This window comes from Heloderma suspectum, chromosome 3 (assembly GCF_057233095.1).
Source record: "Heloderma suspectum isolate Gila_16-S chromosome 3, 16-S_ref, whole genome shotgun sequence".
NCBI classification, from domain to species: domain Eukaryota; kingdom Metazoa; phylum Chordata; class Lepidosauria; order Squamata; family Helodermatidae; genus Heloderma; species Heloderma suspectum.
In genome coordinates, this window is record NC_139460.1 from 213,125,989 (window position 1) to 213,147,822 (window position 21,834).

At 42.3% G+C, this 21,834-nt stretch overlaps 1 protein-coding gene across 2 annotated transcripts in view; it reads left to right on the forward strand.

Moving 5' to 3' along the window:
* The window catches only part of COL13A1 (collagen type XIII alpha 1 chain), a 253,449-nt gene that overhangs the window by 199,459 nt on the left and 32,156 nt on the right, over positions 1-21,834 (forward strand). For both annotated transcript variants that reach the window (XM_084845463.1, XM_084845462.1), the window contains 4 exons: positions 961-996; positions 2,264-2,305; positions 3,773-3,799; positions 4,775-4,855. In XM_084845463.1, coding sequence (XP_084701589.1) covers positions 961-996; positions 2,264-2,305; positions 3,773-3,799; positions 4,775-4,855 — 186 coding nt within the window. The remainder of the gene's footprint in view (positions 1-960; positions 997-2,263; positions 2,306-3,772; positions 3,800-4,774; positions 4,856-21,834) is intronic.

A 21,834-nucleotide genomic window follows, 5' to 3' on the forward strand; every position in this document is an offset into this window, starting at 1 on the left:
CGCCTACAACATGCCCACCGCAAAATGCAAAGTCAGTTTGGGGAAGGGACAGACAGCTTGCAACTGCAGGAAAACCTGTGGCAAACCAAAACATCAGAGGAAATCGCCTCCTTGGAAATCCACATTTTCTGAGAGAAAACCATAGATGGCTGCAAAGTGGCAACTATGTTGTATGTCCTGAAGGACCTCGACTCGCAGCCGCCCTGGAGTAAAAGGCTCATGTAGATGGGACCAAGGTCAAGCCCTGTAAAGCACTGCATCCTATTGGAAATAACTTGCCTTGAGCTTTTTCTCAGCTGAAGTTCAAACTGCAGTCCTATACAAAGTTACCTGGGAATAAGCCCTATTGAACTCAGTGGGGCTTACCTCTGAGTAGACATGGATAGGACTACACTGTTAGTGAGTTTGCAGTAAAGGTGAGGTTTGAACCAGGAACTGCCAGTGCTACAGTCTTCACTATAGCCGCTACTACTGTACTTGATATTAAACAAGTTTGTCAACATTATCACCCTTTGAACTCTTGATTATTTTTAAGCTGAGAATGCAGAAAATTATTCCAGGTGAACAAAAATTGGATGTGTGCATGCAGGCTTATATCTGGGATAAAGTGGGTTCCAATCAGTTGCAAGCACCAGAAATACACAATTTCTAGGAATATATGTTTCTTAAGAGTTCAAATATTGTGTCTCTTTTCTGTATGCTGTTTACAGATTTATGACATTGCCGACATTTGGTAGCCTAGTGGTTGACTATTCTGACCAAACCAAGACAACTGATGTTGCTAATTTAGGCGGGGGGGGGGGGGTAGCACAAGCATGACTGCAGTTCTGTTTACTCCTTAATGGATGTCTTCAGCAGAACTTTCAGCCATCTGAAAGTTGCTAATGCTGTCAAGATCAAGAAAGAAATCTTGCGCTAGTGCTGAGATTTATGTTATAATGATTGTTGTTGCATTTACAGGGAGAACCTGGAGAAAAAGGAGACACTGGGGACTCAGTAAGTTATCATTCCACAATTTATCCTTTTAAAAACAACCGAGAGGTGGGGAGGTATCACTGGGATAGCTGAAAGCATCTTCCAGGGTTTCATGGGCATGAACATCAAACTGCCAATTCCAAGGTAGTTCTACTGAAGTAGGTCAGCCTAGCTGTGATTGCAACAGTTTTTTGCAACAATTTTGCTACATAGAAAGGGCAGGGTCCATTTTTAACTGCAGAAATGTTTGTGGGTAAGGAATGCAGAACCCTTCTCTACCCACGGTTTACTTTTCTTCATCCATTCTCCCCTAGCACATCTCTTCTAGCCACCCACACTTCTCATATAGTGTTTAATTGAAAAGCTGAGACACTCCTCATCCCCAGAGCCCTTTTGTGGTTAAAAACGGAACTCGTCCCCACATTCTATGGCTGCCTTTACATTAAAGAAAAAACCTGCAGTCCTCCCATTGTAGAGCCTTTCCGCATTTACAGCAGCAACCATGTGATTGCTGAGAGGGGAAGGTTTTAATTTTCAAGGTTCCATAGAACTCCCTATGGAAGCCCTACGTGATGATGACAAATCAGTACTTAAACACACAGACCTGCTGCCATCATATCTGAAGTAACCACAAGTACATGATTTGAGAACTACACATGGAAGCAGTAATCCTAAACACATTAAAGAGCAAATAAGGGTGCCGTTCTATGCACACTTACTTGGGAGTAAGCCCCATTGAACTGGGACTAATTTTGATGTAAACATGCATAGGATTGTGGGCTTCTTCACATGGAGCTTTTATCCTACTGAGATTGCTCACTCACAGAAGTTTGTGGGTTCTTTAGATGACATCGTGAACCTCCAGTGCACATCCAGAGGTATTTCCTGGTTATTCCATCTCAAAAAGATCTGGAAATAATTAGCTATCTATTTAAGTCGGGATGTTGCACTATTAAAACAGCCACTAGATGATGCTGTTTCACTGAGTTCTATGGAACCTTGAAAATTAAAAGCTTCTCTCAGCAATCACGTGGTCACCACTGTAAACATGGAAAGGCTCCACAAAAGGAGGACTGCAGGTTTTTTCTTTAATGTAAAGGCAGCCTGTGTTGTACATCTCAGGGAACTCAGTGGCGCTTGTTTCTGAACAACATTCTTGGAATCAGGCTTTTGTTTATTGAATAGTTATTCACAGCTCTCATACACCTATCTTTCTGAAGGTTACATGATATATTTTTATTATTATTTACTGTGGCAATGACATTTGCTTTTCTATTTTGGGTTTTAGGTAACTGGGCCACCAGGGCCCCAAGGCCCACCAGGAACATCAGTAAGTCCTATCTGTAATATAATGCACTGTAAAGATAAAGCTACTGCCCTGAGTTTCTCCCCTAACCTATCTCCTTATCTTGTAGAAATCCTCTATGTGCACACACACACATACACACCCCTTACAGATCATTTTTGGAGGCCCTACTCATTGCCCTGCCTGTGAAGCACAACAGATAGGGCCTTCTAAATGGTGGCCCTTATGCTATGGAGTTCCTTTCCAAGAAACATATAACTGGCCCTATCTGTCATGGCTTTTTAAACCTGTTTTATTTGGCTTTTAACTGGAAGGTTGTTTATTGCATATGCTGCTTCTGCTGATTGTTTTGAGTTTTCTGGGCTGTAGGTAGCTTATTTTCAATTGGTTGTTTATTAATGCTAATTTGTGGTTTTAATAACTTATTATATTGGAAATGTTTGTTTTATTATTGTAAGCCAGCTTAGAAATACAGCGGATAAATAAACATAAAAATAAAGGAAGAATCTATAGAATTTGATATTTATATGGGATTATTTCAATGAAACCTCATATGCATCTCTACTCATGTAGGGGTGGCAATTGTTCATGCTAACTGTAGTGCACAGATAGGAGTGCAGGAAGTCTCAGGCAACCAAGTCAATTTTCCCCCAGGATACTTCTGAGCTAGTAATTTAAATTTATTTATTTAAAACATTTTTATCCTGTCTCTCCCACAGTTTGAGGTGGTTTACAGACAAATTTGAAATCTAACAAAAATGTTCGCCATATAAAAATAGCAGCCATACAATGAATACAACTGAACACAAAATTTAAATACAGCAAGAAGGAGCAGATTAAATCCACAAAATTACAATCCTGACAGCACAGCATGTGTGCTGGTTCTGCAGTTATGCCAATTGGCAGTGTGTACTGGACTGGAGCACGTTATGTATGCTAACACTTCCTAGTGAAAAGCAGTCTGTGCCTGCTACAATTTTGAGCAGAGTGGAGGAACGGGGATTCTCAAAACTGATCCCCCTAAAATGCTGCTTCCCCATTTCTACAGGGTTTCAGATGTCTATTTCAAGAGCTTTTCATTTAAGGGGGAAAGGCCTGGGCAGTCGACAACACAAAGGTCCACACTGCTGTACCAATCAACACTAACATTCTAAAAGGTTTTGATCAATCTGCCTATGTAAAATCTCCATTTTATATATGCAGGTGAGTTAAAGCATTTGAAAAGGATTTGATGATCAGCGTCTGTCAACTTTGTACATTGCTACTGGTACACTACAGCTATTTTCTATGGACAGCAAAAGGTGGGGATACGAGCAAACAAAATAGTGACGTTTGCCATAACTTTGTTAGTTACTATACTTCAAACTGTTAGCTAGTAAGTGGAGACTGACAGTAATATAGAGCAATCTGTGTTCTTATGGTACTGGGATCCAGAAATCTAAGCCACAAGAATGGTATCTCATATTTTCTTGTCATTACTTTCAAATACAGGGTCTTCAAGGCCTTCCAGGACCTAAGGTAAGAATGAAGAGCAATTACATTGGATCAAATTCAGCACTTTTAGAGGAATTTTGTAGGATGCTACTGTATTGGCTTTGATGGGTTAGAGTTTCTTTAAACATGTCAGCAGTAATGTACCCCAAATCCCCATGTTCAAGTAGTTAGGATATGAAGCAGTTGAAATAAAACCCTGTGCTGCTTATACCAGTTATGTACTAGTGCATATATTAGAGCCCAAATGTTGTTGTTGCTCTTTAGAAAAGCAATTTAGGTCAACAATTTGGAATAGGGAAATGGTACACAGGAAAAGGGTTACGTTCTCCCTCTCCACCCCTTTGCAGTTCAAAATGTACCTCTATGAAGCTGCTTTTCTTTTTTAATGTGGAATTACATCTCTAATAGAGGTGTTTGCCCATGTTCACACGTAACAACAACCCATTAGTTTAAAAACCCATGGTGTGCTGTTGGGTTAACTGCTGGGTTGTTTAGCCCCTAAACAAACCAGCGGTCCAGGTTCACACATCATGCTGCACAACTTATGAAGGAGCTGATCATGGGCTATGCAGTAAAGTGGCAGATGTCCTAAGGTAGTGCACCCACCCGCGCACAACAACCCATCGGTTTTTAAATCAAGGAGTTGTTGTTACGTGACAATCAGGTCAATGTATAATACATATCTAAAAATCAGGTTACCTGAAAAATTCTTAATCTTCATCTACTGGAGTTCAGGATTTCTCCATTGCCATAAAGTCTGGTATTACTGCAGAGGCTGATTCTCTTATGACATTCACTGTGGTACACTATAAATATCCGGTATGGAATTTGTACAGCAGCTTGGCTTTGTCTAGTGTGAGTGAAATTGGCTGCAAAATGTCATTTGGTCATTGCTATGTTATCTTGGATGCTACTGGATGCCTTTGCTATGTAATTCCTGTTTGTTTAGAAACATTCCAACGAAGTGTTGGGCTTTCTCCTGATGCATCTTTCCTTTAGGGGGAAGCAGGCATTGATGGAAAGCAAGGCGAAAAGGGTGCCCAGGGAGAAAAAGGAGACCGAGGTCCTCTGGGATTGCCCGTAAGTACCCAGAAAGCAAGGGGAACTTCAGACGCCATTCTTAATCCAAGTCTAAACAAAATCTCAAAACAAGAAACAAAATTTGGCATGATTACACACAAAATATAAAACATATTCCAGTACAGAGAAGCACACAGAGCTGGAAAGATGTCTTCAATTTGACCATTCTGGTCACTAGAGCACCTGCTCCCAGGTTTTGATTGCTTTGGGCAATATTGACAAGTGGTAATTTACTTCTGGGCTTTTAACACATGTGTTTCTTTCTTTAATCATAGTGTTCAAATGCCAGTTCAAATGCCAAGATGTGCAAGAAAAAAGGGACACAACTCATAGAACTTTTTTTTCATCTACAAACATGGGACAGGATGTGAGGGAGAGGAGCTGGCTACAGTATAAAGCAAAACTCTGGCAGCCTTCTTCCCAAATAAAGCCATCAATCCCCATTACTTTTGGTATCACCTTTCTAGGTTATTCCATTCCAAGCCAGATAGCCCATTTCCTACCTAAAAAAAGGATTAGTTCACATGTTCACTGAGCTCATCCGGCACATACCCTTTTTGTCTGCCTAGATTACAGTTTGTTCATAGCAAACAGGTTCATTGTGGATTTCATCACAAGCCAGATACAATTGGGAGTGCCGTTGCTCAGTCTACTCAGGAAATTTGTCCACCACATTCTCCTGTGAGGATCAAGTGAACATTATCGCACTTAGATCAGGGATGCCCACTTCTGTATAGACATGAGGCCATATGAGTGGCAGCTAACAAGGGAGACAGAGTAGGAAGATGCGGAAGCCACTGAATGGTAACTGAGGGACATGGGGCCCACTCTCACTTGTTCACACTCAATGGCAGAGGCCTCTTACTACTGTCTACCCATCTCACCAGCTGCCACTGGGCCACATCTGTTATCTTCAGGGTAGATCCACTGAAGAATCATCATCATCACTATCAAACACTCCATTCACACCCTTTGAGTGTTCAAAGCATTTCATATACACTCTCTCAGTAATCCTTATAACAAGCCAAGAGGACAGGTTAGTATTGTAATTCCCAAGTTGAATATAGGGGGTGGGGGCTGAGAGATAATGGCTTATCTAAAGCCAACTTATACATTCATAGCTGAGATGAGATTTGAACTGGGGACCTTCTGGCTGACAGCTCACACACTTAGATATTACATTATACCAGGGGTTGTGGGGGGAAGGGGCTGAAAGGCCCTCTGTGGGCTGGATGACATCAGTGGATATAGCCATACCCACTGATGTCATCTCCCTGTCCCCAGCTTCAAGCAGCAGGCACTGTACAAAAAGCACTTGGCTGGCACTGGGAGGAATGTCATCTCCGGCCAGTACTGGGAGGAGCAGCTGTTCCTCCCAGTAGCAGCTGAGTCCCCCACTAACCACATCCACAGAGGATTTCTGCCTGGGATGAGGCCTGGCCTTCAAAGCCTGCCACCTGGAGGAACTCATGGAGGCTCTGTGGACTGGATGTGGAACCTCCATGGGCTGCATTAGGCCTGTGGAACAGAGGTTGCACATCCCTGCACTATACCATACAGATGGAATCAACACCATCATGGGCCCCAAAAAGATATTGCATGGTGAGTGGCAACCAGACTGCAAAATCCCCAACTTGGCAATTTCCACTGCCTGTGGCAGAATTTGTAAGCCAATGGTATGTGTGCTTGCTGTAGAGATGAAGCCTGATCATATATCACTATGCAGCTGCCCTGCTTCCTGCAACCCCACTGATACTCACCGGATTGCATGTGCCCTGCCTTCCCTGCCACCTGTACTAATGGTGAAGTGTTTGGTGATAGCAGAGCAATGAAATGGGGATGGAAACTCAATAAGATAAACATGGGCCTGGATGATACAGGAAGGACATGATCAGCTCTATTATCCATATCTGGACTATGGGCTATATGTTCAACCCTATTGTAGTGGAATTTCCATGGTATTAAGAATGCTAGATATCAAAATAAAATGGATAGGGTGGAAGCAGTGGAAGCAGTGGAGCTGTGGAACCGATTCCAGGTACTTGCGGATGAGACTGGAGGACAGCCTGCAGAGGAAGAATCACAGGGAAACCTGCATGAGAGTGAGCAAGAGGCTAAAGGTCAGTCAAACAGAGGTGATGAAACCCAGGCCTACAAGAAGAAGAAGAGAAGAGTGGTAGTAGTGGGAGACTCCTTGTTGCGTGGGATCGAGACCCAAGTATGTCGCGAAGACCCATGGACTCGCCAGGTATGTTGTCTCCCGGGAGGATAGATTAGAGACGTGACTGAAAGGTTGCCTGCACTCATAAAGCCCACTGACAGCTATCCCTTTCTTCTCATCCATGTGGGAACAAATGATACCGCCAAGCGGAGCTACGAAGAGATCACGTCAGACTTTGAAGCTTTGGGAAGGAAGCTCAAGAACTTTTGGGCCCAGATAGTTTTCTCATCCATCCTTCCAGTAGTTAGAAGAGGGATAGAAAGGGAACGAAAAATACTCCGGGTGAATGACTGGCTACGAAGGTGGTGCCGACGAGAGAGATTTGGATTCTGGGACCACGGGCTATACTTCCTGGAAGATGGGCTGTTGGCTAGGGATGGGTTGCACCTCACAAAGGATGGGAAGAATGTGTTTGGACACAGCATGAAGAACTTCATCAGGAGGGCTTTAAACTGAATCCTACGGGGAAGGGAGATGTAATGTTGGGGGTAACAATGGACATAGGCGCATGCACTGCAATGGAGAGAACAGCTCTGATAGTGCCCAATAATAGTCTTCAGACACATGTAGGAAGAAAGCCAGACTATGAAGCACATGGTCTTCGATGTCTATATACTAATGCCCAGAGTATGGGAAACAAACAGAACAAACTTGAACTCTTAATACAAGAGGGAAATTATGACCTGATAGGTATAACTGAGACTTGGTGGGATGACTCTCATGACTGGAATACAGCAATTGAAGGATATAACTTGTTCAAAAAGAACAGGAGGAACAGAAAGGGAGGTGGGGTTGCACTGTATGTGAAAAATACATATCTCTGCACAGAAATACAGGAGGAGGAGCTTGGTAGCCCCATCGAGAGCATCTGGGTTGAAATAAATGGAGCAAAGAATAAAAGGAACCTGGTGGTCGGAGTCTACTACTGGCCACCCAATCAAGGAGAAGACAAGGATGAAACTTTTGAAAAGCAAATAGCCAATGTTTTAAGGAAGCATGATGTAGTAGTAATGGGGGACTTCAATTTCCCCGATATTTGTCGGGAGACAAATTCTGCAAAACATGGCCCCTCCAGGAAATTCCTGACTTGTGTGGCGGATAACTTCCTCCTACAGAAAGTAGAGGAAGGAACTAGAGGATCGGCTATCCTTGACTTGATCCTAACCAACAGAGATGACTTAGTGGATAAAGTAGCAGTTACAGGAACTCTGGGGGAAAGCGACCATGTTGTACTTGAGTTCTTGGTTCTAAGGGAAGCAAAAGCTGAGTGTAATCAAACGCGTACCCTGGATTTTAGGAAAGCTGATTTTCATAAACTCAGAACAATGATCAGTAAGGTCCCATGGCAAGCGATGCTAGCGAGAAAAGGAGTCCAAGATGGGTGGGAGCTTTTAAAAAAGGAAATTCTCGGCACAATCACAAGCAATTCCAACAAGAAGAAAAGGTGGAAGACAAAAGAAGAAGCCAATGTGGCTTCACAAAAAGCTTAGGGATGACCTGAAAACAAAAAAGGACACATATAGGAAGTGGAAAGAAGGCCAAGTAACAAAGGAAGAGTACAGGCAGATAGCACAGAATTGCAGGGATGGTGTCAGAAAGGCTAAAGCTGAGAATCAGCTGAGGTTAGCAAGGGATCTTAAAAACAACAAAAAGGCTTTCTTCAGCTACGTGCATAGTAAAAGGCAGAGGAAAGAAATGGTGGTTCAGCTATTAAATAAGGATGGCAAAACGATAACAGATGACAAAGAAAAGGCAGAGGTGCTCAATTCCTACTTTGGCTCAGTCTTCTCCCAAAGAGGGTCTATGACCCCCCTGGCAAAGGCGAAGTGCAGGCTGAAGGGGCAAGATTGCAGCTTGAGATCGACAGGCATATGGTCAAGGAACACCTAATGACTTTGAATGAGTTAAAATCTCCAGGGCCAGATGAACTGCATCCTAGAGTCATAAAGGAACTGGCAGAAGAACTCTCAGAACCTCTGTCTATTCTCTTTGAGAAATCATGGAGGACGGGGGAAGTGCCAGATGACTGGAGGAGGGCTAACGTTGTCCCTATCTTCAAAAAGGGTAAAAAGGAGGAACCGGGGAACTACAGACCAGTCAGTCTGACATCAATCCCTGGGAAAATTCTGGAGCAGATCATAAAGCAATCCATCTGGAAGCACCTTGACAACAATGCCATGATTACTCGAAGCCAACATGGATTTGTCAAAAACAAGTCCTGCCAGACAAATCTGATCACATTTTTTGATCAAGTAACCTCCCTTGTGGACCGTGGGAATGCTGTAGACATCATATACCTCGACTTCAGCAAAGCTTTCGACAAAGTGCCCCATGATATCCTGATGAGCAAACTAGCTCAAAGTGGGCTAGATGAAACAACGATCCAGTGGATCCACAGTTGGCTACAGAATCGGACTCAAAGAGTGCTTATCAATGGGACCTTCTCAAGCTGGGGAGAGGTAACGAGTGGGGTACCGCAGGGCTCAGTCCTGGGCCCAGTGGTCTTCAACATTTTTATTAATGACTTGGAGGAGGAGCTGCAGGGAATGCTGATCAAATTTGCAGATGACACAAAATTGGGAGGGATAGCTAATACTTTGGAAGAAAGAAACAAAATTCAAAGTGATCTGGATAGACTGGAGCGCTGGGCAGAAAACAACAGAATGACATTTAATAGGGACAAATGCCAAGTTCTGCACCTAGGAAAAAGAAACCAAATGCACAGTTACAAGATGGGGGATACGTGGCTCAACCACACTACAAGCGAGAAGGATCTTGGAATTGTTGTCGATCACAAGCTGAATATGAGCCAACAATGTGATGTGGATGCAAAAAAGGCCAGTGCTCTTTTGGGCTGCATTCATAGAAGCATCGCTTCCAAATCCCGGGAAGTACTAGTTCCCCTCTACTCAGCACTGGTTAGGCCTCATCTGGAGTACTGTGGCCAGTTCTGGGCACCACACTTTAAGAAGGATGCAGACAAACTGGAGAGGGTTCAGAGGAGGGCAACAAAGATGATCAGCGGACTGGAAACAAAGCCCTATGAAGAGAGACTGAAAGACTGGACATGTTTAGCCTTGAGAAGAGAAGACTGAGGGGAGATATGATAGCACTCTTCAAGTACTTGAAAGGTTGTCACAGAGAAGAAGGCCAGGATCTCTTCTTGATCATCCCAGAGTGCAGGACACGGAATAATGGGCTCAAGTTACAGGAAGCCAGATTCTGGCTGAACATCAGGAAAAACGTCCTGACTGTAAGAGCAATACGACAATGGAACCAATTACCTGGGGAGGTGGTGGGCTCTCCCACACTGGAGGCCTTCAAGACGAGGCTGGACAGCCATTTGTCAGGGATGCTCTGACTTGGATTCCTGCATTGAGCAGGGGGTTGGACTTGATGGCCTTGTAGGCCCCTTCCAACCCTACTATTCTGATTCTATGATTCTATGAAGCGATCTGGTTGTTCAAAAGCTCACATGAACAACCTCCAAAGGAGAAAACTGACAAACTACATCACCTGCAGCTTGTCATTGCTGAAAGCTCATCTTGTGCATTTGTGTTATTGTTTTTTTCTTGTTTCTAGTCTCCGTTTTGCTACCTGCATCTGGTACACTTGGCTGATAATTTACATGTCTTTGTTTAATCAACACATTATGATTTTTTTAAAAACAAGACATGATTTAAAAATATTTTTAAAGCAGTGCATGCACACTAATGACTTTAAAAATTGAGAGAGGAAATTCACTTGGAGAGTACAGGCATGTTGCCAAGTACTAACACGCTAAAATGGCATTTTTTGCAGGACCAATATAAGTGGAAATGTTTGAGCTTCACAAAGGAAAGAGACCTTAAACACATTTGGACTAGAAAGAGAAACGAGCAATTTAAGATTATATTTGCTTATATGTGTACATAACAGAACATTGTTCCTAATAAATATATCTTCCAAGGACTAGCTCTGATGTATAGTATTATATCCTTTCCTTTCTTTTGTATGATGATTTATATACCCTGGTCCTGATCCAGCCAGCTAGGGGTGTGCATCTGTATCCAGGTGTCTATCTGTATCCAGGCAGTTCAATGGAGTTCAGGTGGAAATTGTGATGTGGATACAAAGTCAAATGTCTATCCACATTAGCTGCTTAGTGGAAGCCTGCTTCCTACACTCGATCTCTCTTGTTTAAGGCACCAGTGTACATTCATAGAGATTTGAATGTACTGATCATGTGGATGCATCACCAGATTAATTGAGGGCTCACTTTTCAAGACCTATCTTTTATTGTCTTTGCACAATTATCCAGTCAGGGGTATCATTTATGATGCAAAGCAGCTTTGTGAAGATTCAGCACCACTATATGAGCAAATACTTGTAACAAATATGATCAAGTGTGCATACATGCATGTGGAAAGAGGTGATGCCAAATGCAAAGAGATGAAAGTACAAGATGTTATGTAGCAGCCTTTCCCAATATAGTACTCTCCAAAGGTTTTGGACTTCTATTTCCATCAGCCCCTGCCAGCAACGCTGGCGTTGTAGTCAAAAACATCAGGAGGGTACCAAGTTGAGGAAGGCTATCACATAGGAACTAGCAAGAATTTCTTATCTTCAAGGCTACTTCGTATTGTGGTTTTTAGGGTATGCATGTATTATGCACACACAAAATACCAAGATTATATATGTATGTATGCATGCATGCAGAGAGAGCAGGTAGATATAAAAAGAAATCCCTTCCTGTGAAATTCACCCAGTGACGTTGATTTATATACTTGGTTCAGGGGAGACTAAAGGAAATACTTCACAAACCACATAAATAATTTAGGAAATTCACTAACTTAGCTGGCTGTTTAAAAAGATTAAGACAAATTCATGGAGAATACGTTCACTGACAGCAATTAACCCTGCTAGCTAAATGGACTGTCTGTGATCCAAGGCAATATAACTTACGCAGGTTTTGTGTTAAGCAGTCTTTAGTGTGCTAGTTAATTCAATCAAGATTTAAGCAGCACTCATCATTCTTTTTTATTGTATTCTTTTTTTGCTTTTTAATTTGTTTGCAAACAACTAGTTGCTTCAAGACATAAAAATATATATTACATCTTCTTTAAGCACAGCAGAAATTGGCAGTTTAATACATTTTTGTGCTTGCTCATTCACAGTCCTCATGACAATGTGTTGAATCCAACATTGGGTTTGTGCTAGTAGGTGGGGTACCTGATTTGCACTCTTCTACCTGCTACAGTCCTTCACACAATATATCTAATACAGTTCATCCAGAGGGTCCCTCAGCCCTCAGGAGCAGCTTTTGAGGCAGGGTGCAAGGGGCAGCAGTGGGTAGGGGAGTCTGGCAAAAAGCAGGTACAGTGCCTTGTGCAAGTGGAATTGCTTTACACTAACACCAATCCATCACTGGATGAAGCCCATTTCTCCAATCCAGCTAAGGAGATCTGCATATATAAAGACAGACAGACAAACAGACAGACAGACAGACAGACAGACACACACACACACACACACACACACACACACACACACACCTTTGCTGTATTGAACACCACAGGCATAAGTCACACAGGCATTCAAATGCATACCTGAGTTAGGATGCAGTTTATCTGCACTGCATGCAACTAGTTGCACATTAATATGCCATCAATCAGGACTAGTGTCTGAGTGGCAAGAAAAAGATTTAGCCAAAGAATTGCATTAAAGTAGGCAGGTCATCATTTTTGGATTTAAAATATACTCTGGTTCAGGGGTAGGCAACCTGGTGCCCTCCAAGAGTTTTGTACTTCAACTCCCATAATCCCTTATCATTGGCCATGCTGACCAGGGCTTATGGGAGTTGTAGTCTAAAAGGCATGGAGGGCACCAGGTTGCCTGCCCCTGCTCTGGTTTACATAGAAGAGGAAACGTCACAGTTTCTGCATGGCAGCCTTATTTCCATGTTCATGGGGTGCTTCCAGACTGAGAGCTACTGCTGCTGATCATTGCTCTTCAGCTGTAAGCTAAAAGCAGAATTCCCACTGACTGTCCACACTTCGAGGGGGTCTCTAGTGCTTTTTTGGTGTGTGCATCTCGCTATGTTCTATCCACACTGTGAGCACAACATAGCCAAGGGGGCAGTATTGTCCCTTCCCCTTTCCTAATTCCTCATAGTCACCACACCTCCCTCCTATCATTCTGGTCACCACACCTCCCTCCTTCTCAGCACAATTTTAGCCCCATATTTTGTGTGTTTGATTTTTTTAAAAAAGAGTACCTGCAGCACAGGGTAATTGGATGGCAGCCTTACTTCTGAGTAAACATGGTTATGCAATGGGGCTTACATCCTGAATTTTTCTAGTCAGTTTCACAGCCTGACTAGCAAAGTCTGACTTCCTTTTGCTGGTCAATTTCAAACTAGCTCCTTGATTTTCTGGTCAGTTTTATAGCCACACTAGGAAACTGCAGGATTTTGTTACATCCCCACCCCTGCCCCCACCTCCACACACTTCTCCCAACATTTGAAAAGCTTCCTTTCACTCTTTCCAAGCTCTGCTTCTTCAAAGAGAGAAGGAAAGGCAGCAGCAGTAGAAACTGAGCCATGTATCAATTTGGCCTCACTGTTTCCTTTAAAGAAAAATAAGCAGCTCTTGAACAATTTCAGAGTGCTCCTATTCCAGCAGAGAGTTCTTTCGATTTTTTTTTTAAAGAAAGAAAATAAATCAATCGCCAGTAAGCAGTGTGCGGCCTTACAGCTAGCTCCTGCACATATGTACTCAGAAGTAAGTTCTGCTGGGTTCAATGGGATCTCTCCCTGTTTTGTAAGCCCAGAGAATCTTTGGGAGAAAGAAAAGGAGTTGCTTTGCAGGATATGAATGGTTCTGCAACCAGAAAAGCAATGGAAAAAGGAGGGCCATCCTCAACACATCATCCACCTTTATCCAGGGACAACTCCTCCCACCCCTTTTTAATTAAAAAATTTATTGTGGTTTTAACAAAAGAAAACAAAACAAAGGGGGGGGGGGAGAAAAACAAAAAATTATATGCATAAATATATCAATATTCTATTAAGGACAACTCTTCCCATCCTGCCTCAATTGCACATTTTCGTGTCCACACCCTGCCAAAAAATTGCACTCCTGTTCTGCTGTTTGCAATTTGCAGTTTGCGGATTGTTTGCAGTTAGGAAAAAAACCCACAGATGCAGTGGTTGGAAAACACTGGCTGATTAAAAATGGATTATGACATTGTCTTGAACCTCCACGAAAATCCATGAACAAGGCAAGGCAATTGCACAATAAAAGCCTCATTTGGAAGCACCCATGGTGAGAGGAAAAAATTACACCAAGTGACATAAAAGTCTTTATGTAACAGATTCATTCATTCATTCATTCTATTTCTATACTGCCCCATAGCCAGAGCTCTCTGAGCGATTCACAAAAATTAAAAACCATTAAAATACATTATATAAAATATTAAACCATTCACATAATAACAGAGAACAAATAACACACCACCACCACCACCACAACATATATCTAAAAACAAAAACAATCAGCCAGAGATAATCAAGAGACTCATTATACGCTGCCAAATGCCTGAGAGAACACAGCAGTTTTAACCTGGTGCCAAAACAATGACAATGTCATCTTTGGTGGGCCTTGTCAGGGAGATTATTCCATAAACAGGGAACCACCACCAAGAAGGCCCTCTCCCTTGTTGTCACCCTCCGAGCCTCCCTCAGACGAGATGCAGAGCATAGTGTGCAAGTCAATTCATGCCAGGAGAGGAGTTCCATCAGGTACTGTCGTCCCGAGCCATGTAGGGCTTTATAGGTGAAAACCAGCACTTTGAATTGGGCTTAGAAGCATATAGGCAGCCATTGCAAGCAGGTCAGAATCGGTCTTATATGTTCAGATCTTCTGGTCCCTGTTATCAGTCTGGCTGCTGCAATTTGCACAGATGTCCACACAATCCACATTGAAATGGATGCACATGATATTCTTAATATGGGTGTTATTGTTACTAAAATGTCTAGGGCAGTCTTTCTCAATCTGAAAACCTGTCCCTGACCATATATTTAGACAAGGCTTGATAACTCTTCCTTTGACCCAGCATTCCTTTAAGTCTTAAGCTACTTTGCACTGCGGATGGATCTGTCCTTTGTCCTGGTTTTCAGATGTGGTATCAGGTCAGTCCCATTTCTCCTAGCAACCATTGATACTTGGCCACTTAACTATAGTCTCTCCAGTAAGTAAGAATAATGTAATATAATTGAGCTATGCAGTGACCCACAGCTGTTAATGAAATATTTATTGAAAGAATGATAAATCCTCCTGAACATTCTATGCAAAAGCGAATCTTTAATCCAAACTTATTTATGGTTTGTTAGGATACTATGCTACCATAGCTACAATTATTCCAGATGTAAAAACCTATGGCCATAGTCAAAAAATTCCTTTTCCATTTCAAGCCCCATTAGTTTCAATAGAGTTTTGCCTATGATGCACTTTAGATTACCTTATAAATGTGGTTTGAAATATTTATGTAATTAAATTTGCAATTATTAGCAAGTTCATTAGGAAAGACCCCTTACATTCTATTTCTACCTCTATTAGTAGCACAAACCCAATGAATTCAATGAAGAATAGCAAATACAATCACATGGTCAATGAGGATGCACACTAGAATGTGCATCCACATCACAGTTTTCATGGACTCCATTGAACTGACTGGATGAAAGTGGCCTGCTTTGTGGTACATATGAAAACTTGTATGTAAATATACCTAAAATGCTAAATTTCCCTTGACAAGAAAGGTGAAGGAGATCCAACGTTTAAAATACTGTTCTCTACTCTACTATTCTTCTTTTGTCATGCCCACTTCTTTAATTTCTAATTACAAAGAGACCATTTTGCCCTATAACCAAGTGAAGGCTTGTGAAGCATTTCCGTCATCTTTGTGCTTGAACATTCCATCAAGGCATCTTTACATTTAACTAATAAAAGCTCTGCTTCAATGGATGTTCAAAGAAGAACTCTCGTGTTAATGAGAGCATGTTGGGCCACCAGCAGCTTGTGACACAGACTGCATGGAGGCACCAAGTGCATGAACTGGCGCATCCATGTGGGAGCTATCAATTGTACAATTGTGGTGGTGCAAAAAGGGGCTGCCACAATCATGCAAATTGTGCCAGCCATACTCCCCAACACAGACAATGGGGTGGGTGGGACATGGGAGCTCCATGTGATCACCATCCCTAAATCTCATTCCATGTTTTCAATGGGAGATATGACTAAGGCTGCAATCTGGTACCGACTTCCCTGAGACTAATGCCCACTGAACTCAATGGGACTTATGTCTGAGTAGACATGTATAGGATTGCACTGTAACATTTGGTAAACTGTGCCAAAAGGCTTTAAAGGATGAACATCATCTATTTTAACCATTTCCCATCCCTTTAATTAACCACTAACTCCTGGAGCATTACTATAATGTTAGTAGACATTATGTTTGAAGAAAAAGTCAATTATTCTCCCTCAGTTGATCATTTTATTTAAGAAGTTTCTCAATTAGATATGGCTCCTCAGAGTCAACAGCAAAGCTACTGGAATTCAAAGCAACCATTATTACTTCCAAAAAATACATTTAGTATCACTCTCGTTGCTGGGCAGGTCATCTTCCATCATAAGAATGGTTTTTATCTCTGCTGTTGCTATCACAAGCTCAGCCACATGGGATGAGAAAGCAACAATGCTCTCCAAAATCTAGGGGATGTAGTTCTTTGTTCTGGTAGAGTATGTTGGACTGCTGCATTCTCACAAGCATCCTAAAGCAACCAGCCTATGTAACATTCAGTGTCTGTTTTTTGTTGGTTTCTTTGTAAGTGCCATCACCTGTCCTTGAGATTCGAGTTTTGTTTTTTTATTGTTAGCACATGTTTGTCTCCAGTCACTGCTTCACTCACCTCTCCTTTCCCCTCCTCACCCCCTTCCTCCTTGCCTTTTGTTTTGTTAACCCTTCCTTGTCTGCCCAGGGTGCTTCAGGTTTAGACGGCAGGCCTGGCCCACCGGTGAGTTCCAGTTCTCCATTACCCTACATTCCTATCCCCTAAGGCTGTGATTTGTTGTCTTTGTCTTCCCATAACCATAACCATATCTGTATCATTGTCTTTCCAAAAAGATAGGCAAGGACAAGTGAAGCCATTACATTTTGATGCTGAACAACCATAACGTTGTTCATTACAGTTACATGGATCCAAGATAATCTGCCTCTTTATTTGTAATATTTGTACATTATGATCGGTGAAACCTTTGCATGTCATCATTATTAATGTTATGTAACTCTGTCTTCATATTATCAACTGTCCACTGTCTTCTTTTATTCTCACCATGAAATGCTTGCATAAAGCATCTCTTTCCACTTGTCTCAACCACAGCAATGCTCTGAGTGTTTGTAATATGGCACTCTATTGCATTTTTATTTCAAGCACTATCAATCAATGTATTGCAGCCAATTCCTTGGCCTGATCTTGCTATAGCAGAGGTGGGCAATCTGCAGCCCTAGGCCCAATTTCATGTGGCCCTCAGCCTAATTTCAAAAGCCCTCTGGATGGAATCAATATATACCTCTGGGAAAATCAAGCTGTCCCTTCCTTGGCACCCCACTGCAGAGGAAGGAGGGGGGAGAGATTAAAGGGAGTGGCAGAAAGAGAAAAGGGTGTGGAAGAAAAAGAAGAGGGCTGACCCACTGATTTTTGGCTCTACCCCCCCAACACACAACAGATTATGCATGTTAAAATGTGACCCTTGACAGAAAAAATGTTGCCCATCCCTGCACTACAGCCTGGGATGCTTTTCACACACAGGGGAGTAAAACCTGGAGCCATCTTCTGAACATCATTTGCCACATGTCAAAAACTTGGCTTTCATGTCAATGTGTCAGTTCCATGGTTCCACCAGCTAAATGGGGAACGATTTTGAGTTTCGCTCTATTAATCCTATGAAGAACTACTGGCTATTGGTTTAACAGACACCTGGGTTCTGTTCCTGCTTCAACCAGTTCACACAGCCAGTTATCCTTGGATGACAAATCCTGATTCATTTGCTTACATTCATGTAATCTGAAAGTGATGTGAGTTGAAGGACAGCCAACAGCACCTGGCAAAAATAGGGGACTTTTACTCAACTTTCTTTCACCTTTGTGAGAGAAATTATAATGAAAGCACTATCAGTGTTGTTATCTTGGTTTATGCAGAGGTTGATGAAATTCACATGACTCTTGAAGAATTATAGGCAATGTCTAATTGACAGCCTTTACTATCTCAGAATAACAATCTTGAGTTAACAGCCTTTGAATTCTGTTAAATCAAGTTCTCATTCTAAAAGGCAGAATAATATTAACCCATTTTACAAAACATTTCAAAATTCTTGGATGAAAAAATGGACAATTATTTCTATTAAGGTCTTCATATTGTGTCATACAGTACCCATAACTTCAGTATCGAAATCACAACAGAACTTCCAGTTCTACATTCCTGTAGCAAGTTGCGTTTTTTCTTCTTCTTTTAAAAGCATTGAATTGTTCATTTGTACTTGGATTTGCAGAACCTTATTGGGTGGTAATGTTATCTTGATCTTACCGTTGTGCAGCCTTAAAGGGGCAAGGAAGTGGATTTCCTTCCTCAAGATCTTGGATAGACTATACAGAGTATCAGTGAATTGCTAATCTAGCCCAAACATGCAGACCTCAAATCCTGGTTCCGTTCAGTGAACTTAGAGATGGTAGTGTCCTGAACCACCAGTCTGGCTGAGGCCTACAGAGCAACTGGGTAAAGTCCTGGAGCACTGAACTGTGACTCATGTAGAAGTAGTTGAAAGCATTGATGAGCAGGTAGCAAGTAACAAGAGTCTTCAGGGCTTAGAACAGGTGCTGCAGGTGCACAGGCGAACTGCTACTACTCCATGCCTTTTTGAGTAAAAATGGGCCTTGCTTTCTTTTCAAAGTGGAATGTGGACCTGTTAAAATGGACAGGTGTTTCTTCCACATGCTTCAGTATAATGATCAGATCTGACCAGGTTATAAATGCAAATGAATGGATAAGCTTTGTTTCAGTGGTTACTCTTGCTAATTTGAAAGCATTTAGACTGCAAAGTATGTGGGGAAGAGTTTTTGAGCTTTTGAGAGTATTGCTCCAGACACAGCAGGGATGGGGAATGTGTGGCCCTCCAGACATTGTTGGACGGCAGTTCCCATCATCCCTCACCATTGGCTATGCTGGCTAAAACCAATGGGAGTTGCATCCAACAGCATCTGGAGCACCACATGTCTCCCACTCCTAAGACAGAACATAAATGTGACTTCAGACTCAGCACATAACAGATTGCACTAAAGTTCCAAATTAACTCCCTTTCAAAAGAGCCCTTCCCTTGCCAGAACACCTGTTGTTCACTCATTAATATTACTGGCAAAAGTTAAGTCCCATTTATTTCAATGGGACAGATTTAAGTAAATGCTTAGCATTCCCATTGAAATCAGTGGATCCAAACAGTGCTTAATTAAGTGCTTAATTTTGCTTAATTTTACAATCAGCAGAATCCTGGATTGCACTGTTTCATTTGGTAGGTTAGTAAAACTTAATTTGAAGGCTTGCATGTTTAATTGCTTCTCAGGAATCCCTGATGAATATACAGTGGAGGTGAGGAATAGATTTCAGGGTTTAGACCTGATAGACAGAGTGCCTGAGGAACTATGGACGGAGGTCCGTAACATTGTTCAGGAGGCAGCAACGAAATCCATCCCAAAGAAAAAGAAATGCAAGAAAGCCAAGTGGCTGTCTGAGGAGGCTTTACAAGTAGCTCATGAAAGAAGGGAAGCGAAAAGCAAGGGAGAAAGGGGAAGATATACCCAACTGAATGCAGAGTTCCAGAGAATAGCAAGGAGAGACAAGAAGGCCTTCTTAAATGAACAATGCAAAGAAATCGAGGAAAACAACAGAATGGGAAAGACTAGAGATCTCTTCAAGAAAATTGGAGATCTCAAGGGAACGTTTTGTGCAAAGACGGGCATGATCAAGGACAAAGAAGGCAGGGACCTAACAGAAGCAGATGAGATTAAGAAGAGGTGGCAAGAATACACAGAAGAACTATACAGGAAAGATCTGAATGTCCCTGATAGCCATGATAGTGCGGTCACTGAACTTGAGCCGGACATCCTAGAGAGTGAAGTCAAGTGGGCCTTAGGAAGCATTAGTAACAACAAAGCTAGCGGAGATGACAGTATTCCAGCCGAGCTATTTAAAATCCTAAAAGATGATGCTGTTAAAGTGCTGCATTCAATATGCCAACAAATCTGGAACACTCAACAGTGGCCACAAGACTGGAAAAGGTCAGTTTACATTCCAATTCCAAAGAAGGGCAATGCCAAAGAGTGTTCAAACTACCGCACAATTGCGCTCATTTCACATGCCAGCAAGGTGATGCTCAAAATCCTACAAGCTACGCTTCAGCAGTATGCGAACCAAGAACTACCGGAAGTACAAGCTGGGTTTAGAAGAGGCAGAGGAACTAGAGATCAAATCGCCAACATTCGCTGCATCATGGAGAAAGCAAGAGAATTCCAGAAAAATGTCTATTTCTGCTTCATTGACTACGCTAAAGCCTTTGATTGTGTGGATCACAACAAACTGTGGCAAATTCTTAAAGTCATGGGAGTACCAGACCACCTTACCTGTCTCCTGAGAAACCTGTACGAGGGTCAAGAAGCAACAGTCAGAACCAGACATGGAACAACCGATTGGTTCAAAATTGGGAAAGGAGTACGACAAGGCTGCATATTGTCACCCTGCTTATTTAACTTATATGCAGAGTACATCATGAGAAATGCCGGGTTGGATGAATCAGAGGTCGGAATTAAGATTGCTGGGAGAATTATCAACAACCTCCGATATGCAGACGATACCACCCTAATGGCAGAAAGCGAAGAGGATCTAAAGAGCCTCTTGTTGAGGGTGAAAGAGGAGAGTGCAAAAGCTGGTTTGAAACTCAACATTAAAAAAACGAAGATCATGGCATCTGGCCCCATCACTTCCTGGCATATAGAAGGGGAAGAAATGGAAGCAGTGACAGATTTTACTTTCTTGGGCTCCAAGATCACCGCAGACGGTGACTGTAGCCATGAAATTAAAAGACGCTTGCTCCTGGGGAGGAAAGCTATGGCCAACCTAGACAGCATAGTAAGAAGCAGAGACATCACCTTGCCGACAAAGGTCCGTCTAATCAAAGCTATGGTTTTCCCAGTAGTAATGTATGGCTGTGAGAGCTGGACTATAAGGAAGGCTGAGCGCCGAAGAATTGATGCTTTTGAACTGTGGTGCTGGAGAAGACTCTTACGAGTGCCCTGGACTGCAAGGAGGTGAAATCAGTCCATCCTAAAGGAAATCAACCCTAAGTGCTCATTGGAAGGACAGATACTGAAGCTGAAGCTCCAATATTTTGGCCACCTAATGCGAAGAGAAAACTCCCTGGAAAAGACCCTGATGCTGGGAAAGATTGAAGGCAAAAGAAGGGGACGGCAGAGGATGAGATGTCTAGATAGCATCACCGATGCAATGAATATGAACTTGAGCACGCTCCGGGAGAGAGCGCAGGACAGGAAGGCCTGGCGTGCTATGGTCCATGGGGTCACGAAGAGTCGGACATGACTGAACGACTGAACAACAACAACAACAACAACAACATATTCATTTATTTATTCTAAAGCAGCATTTCAGGACAAAGCC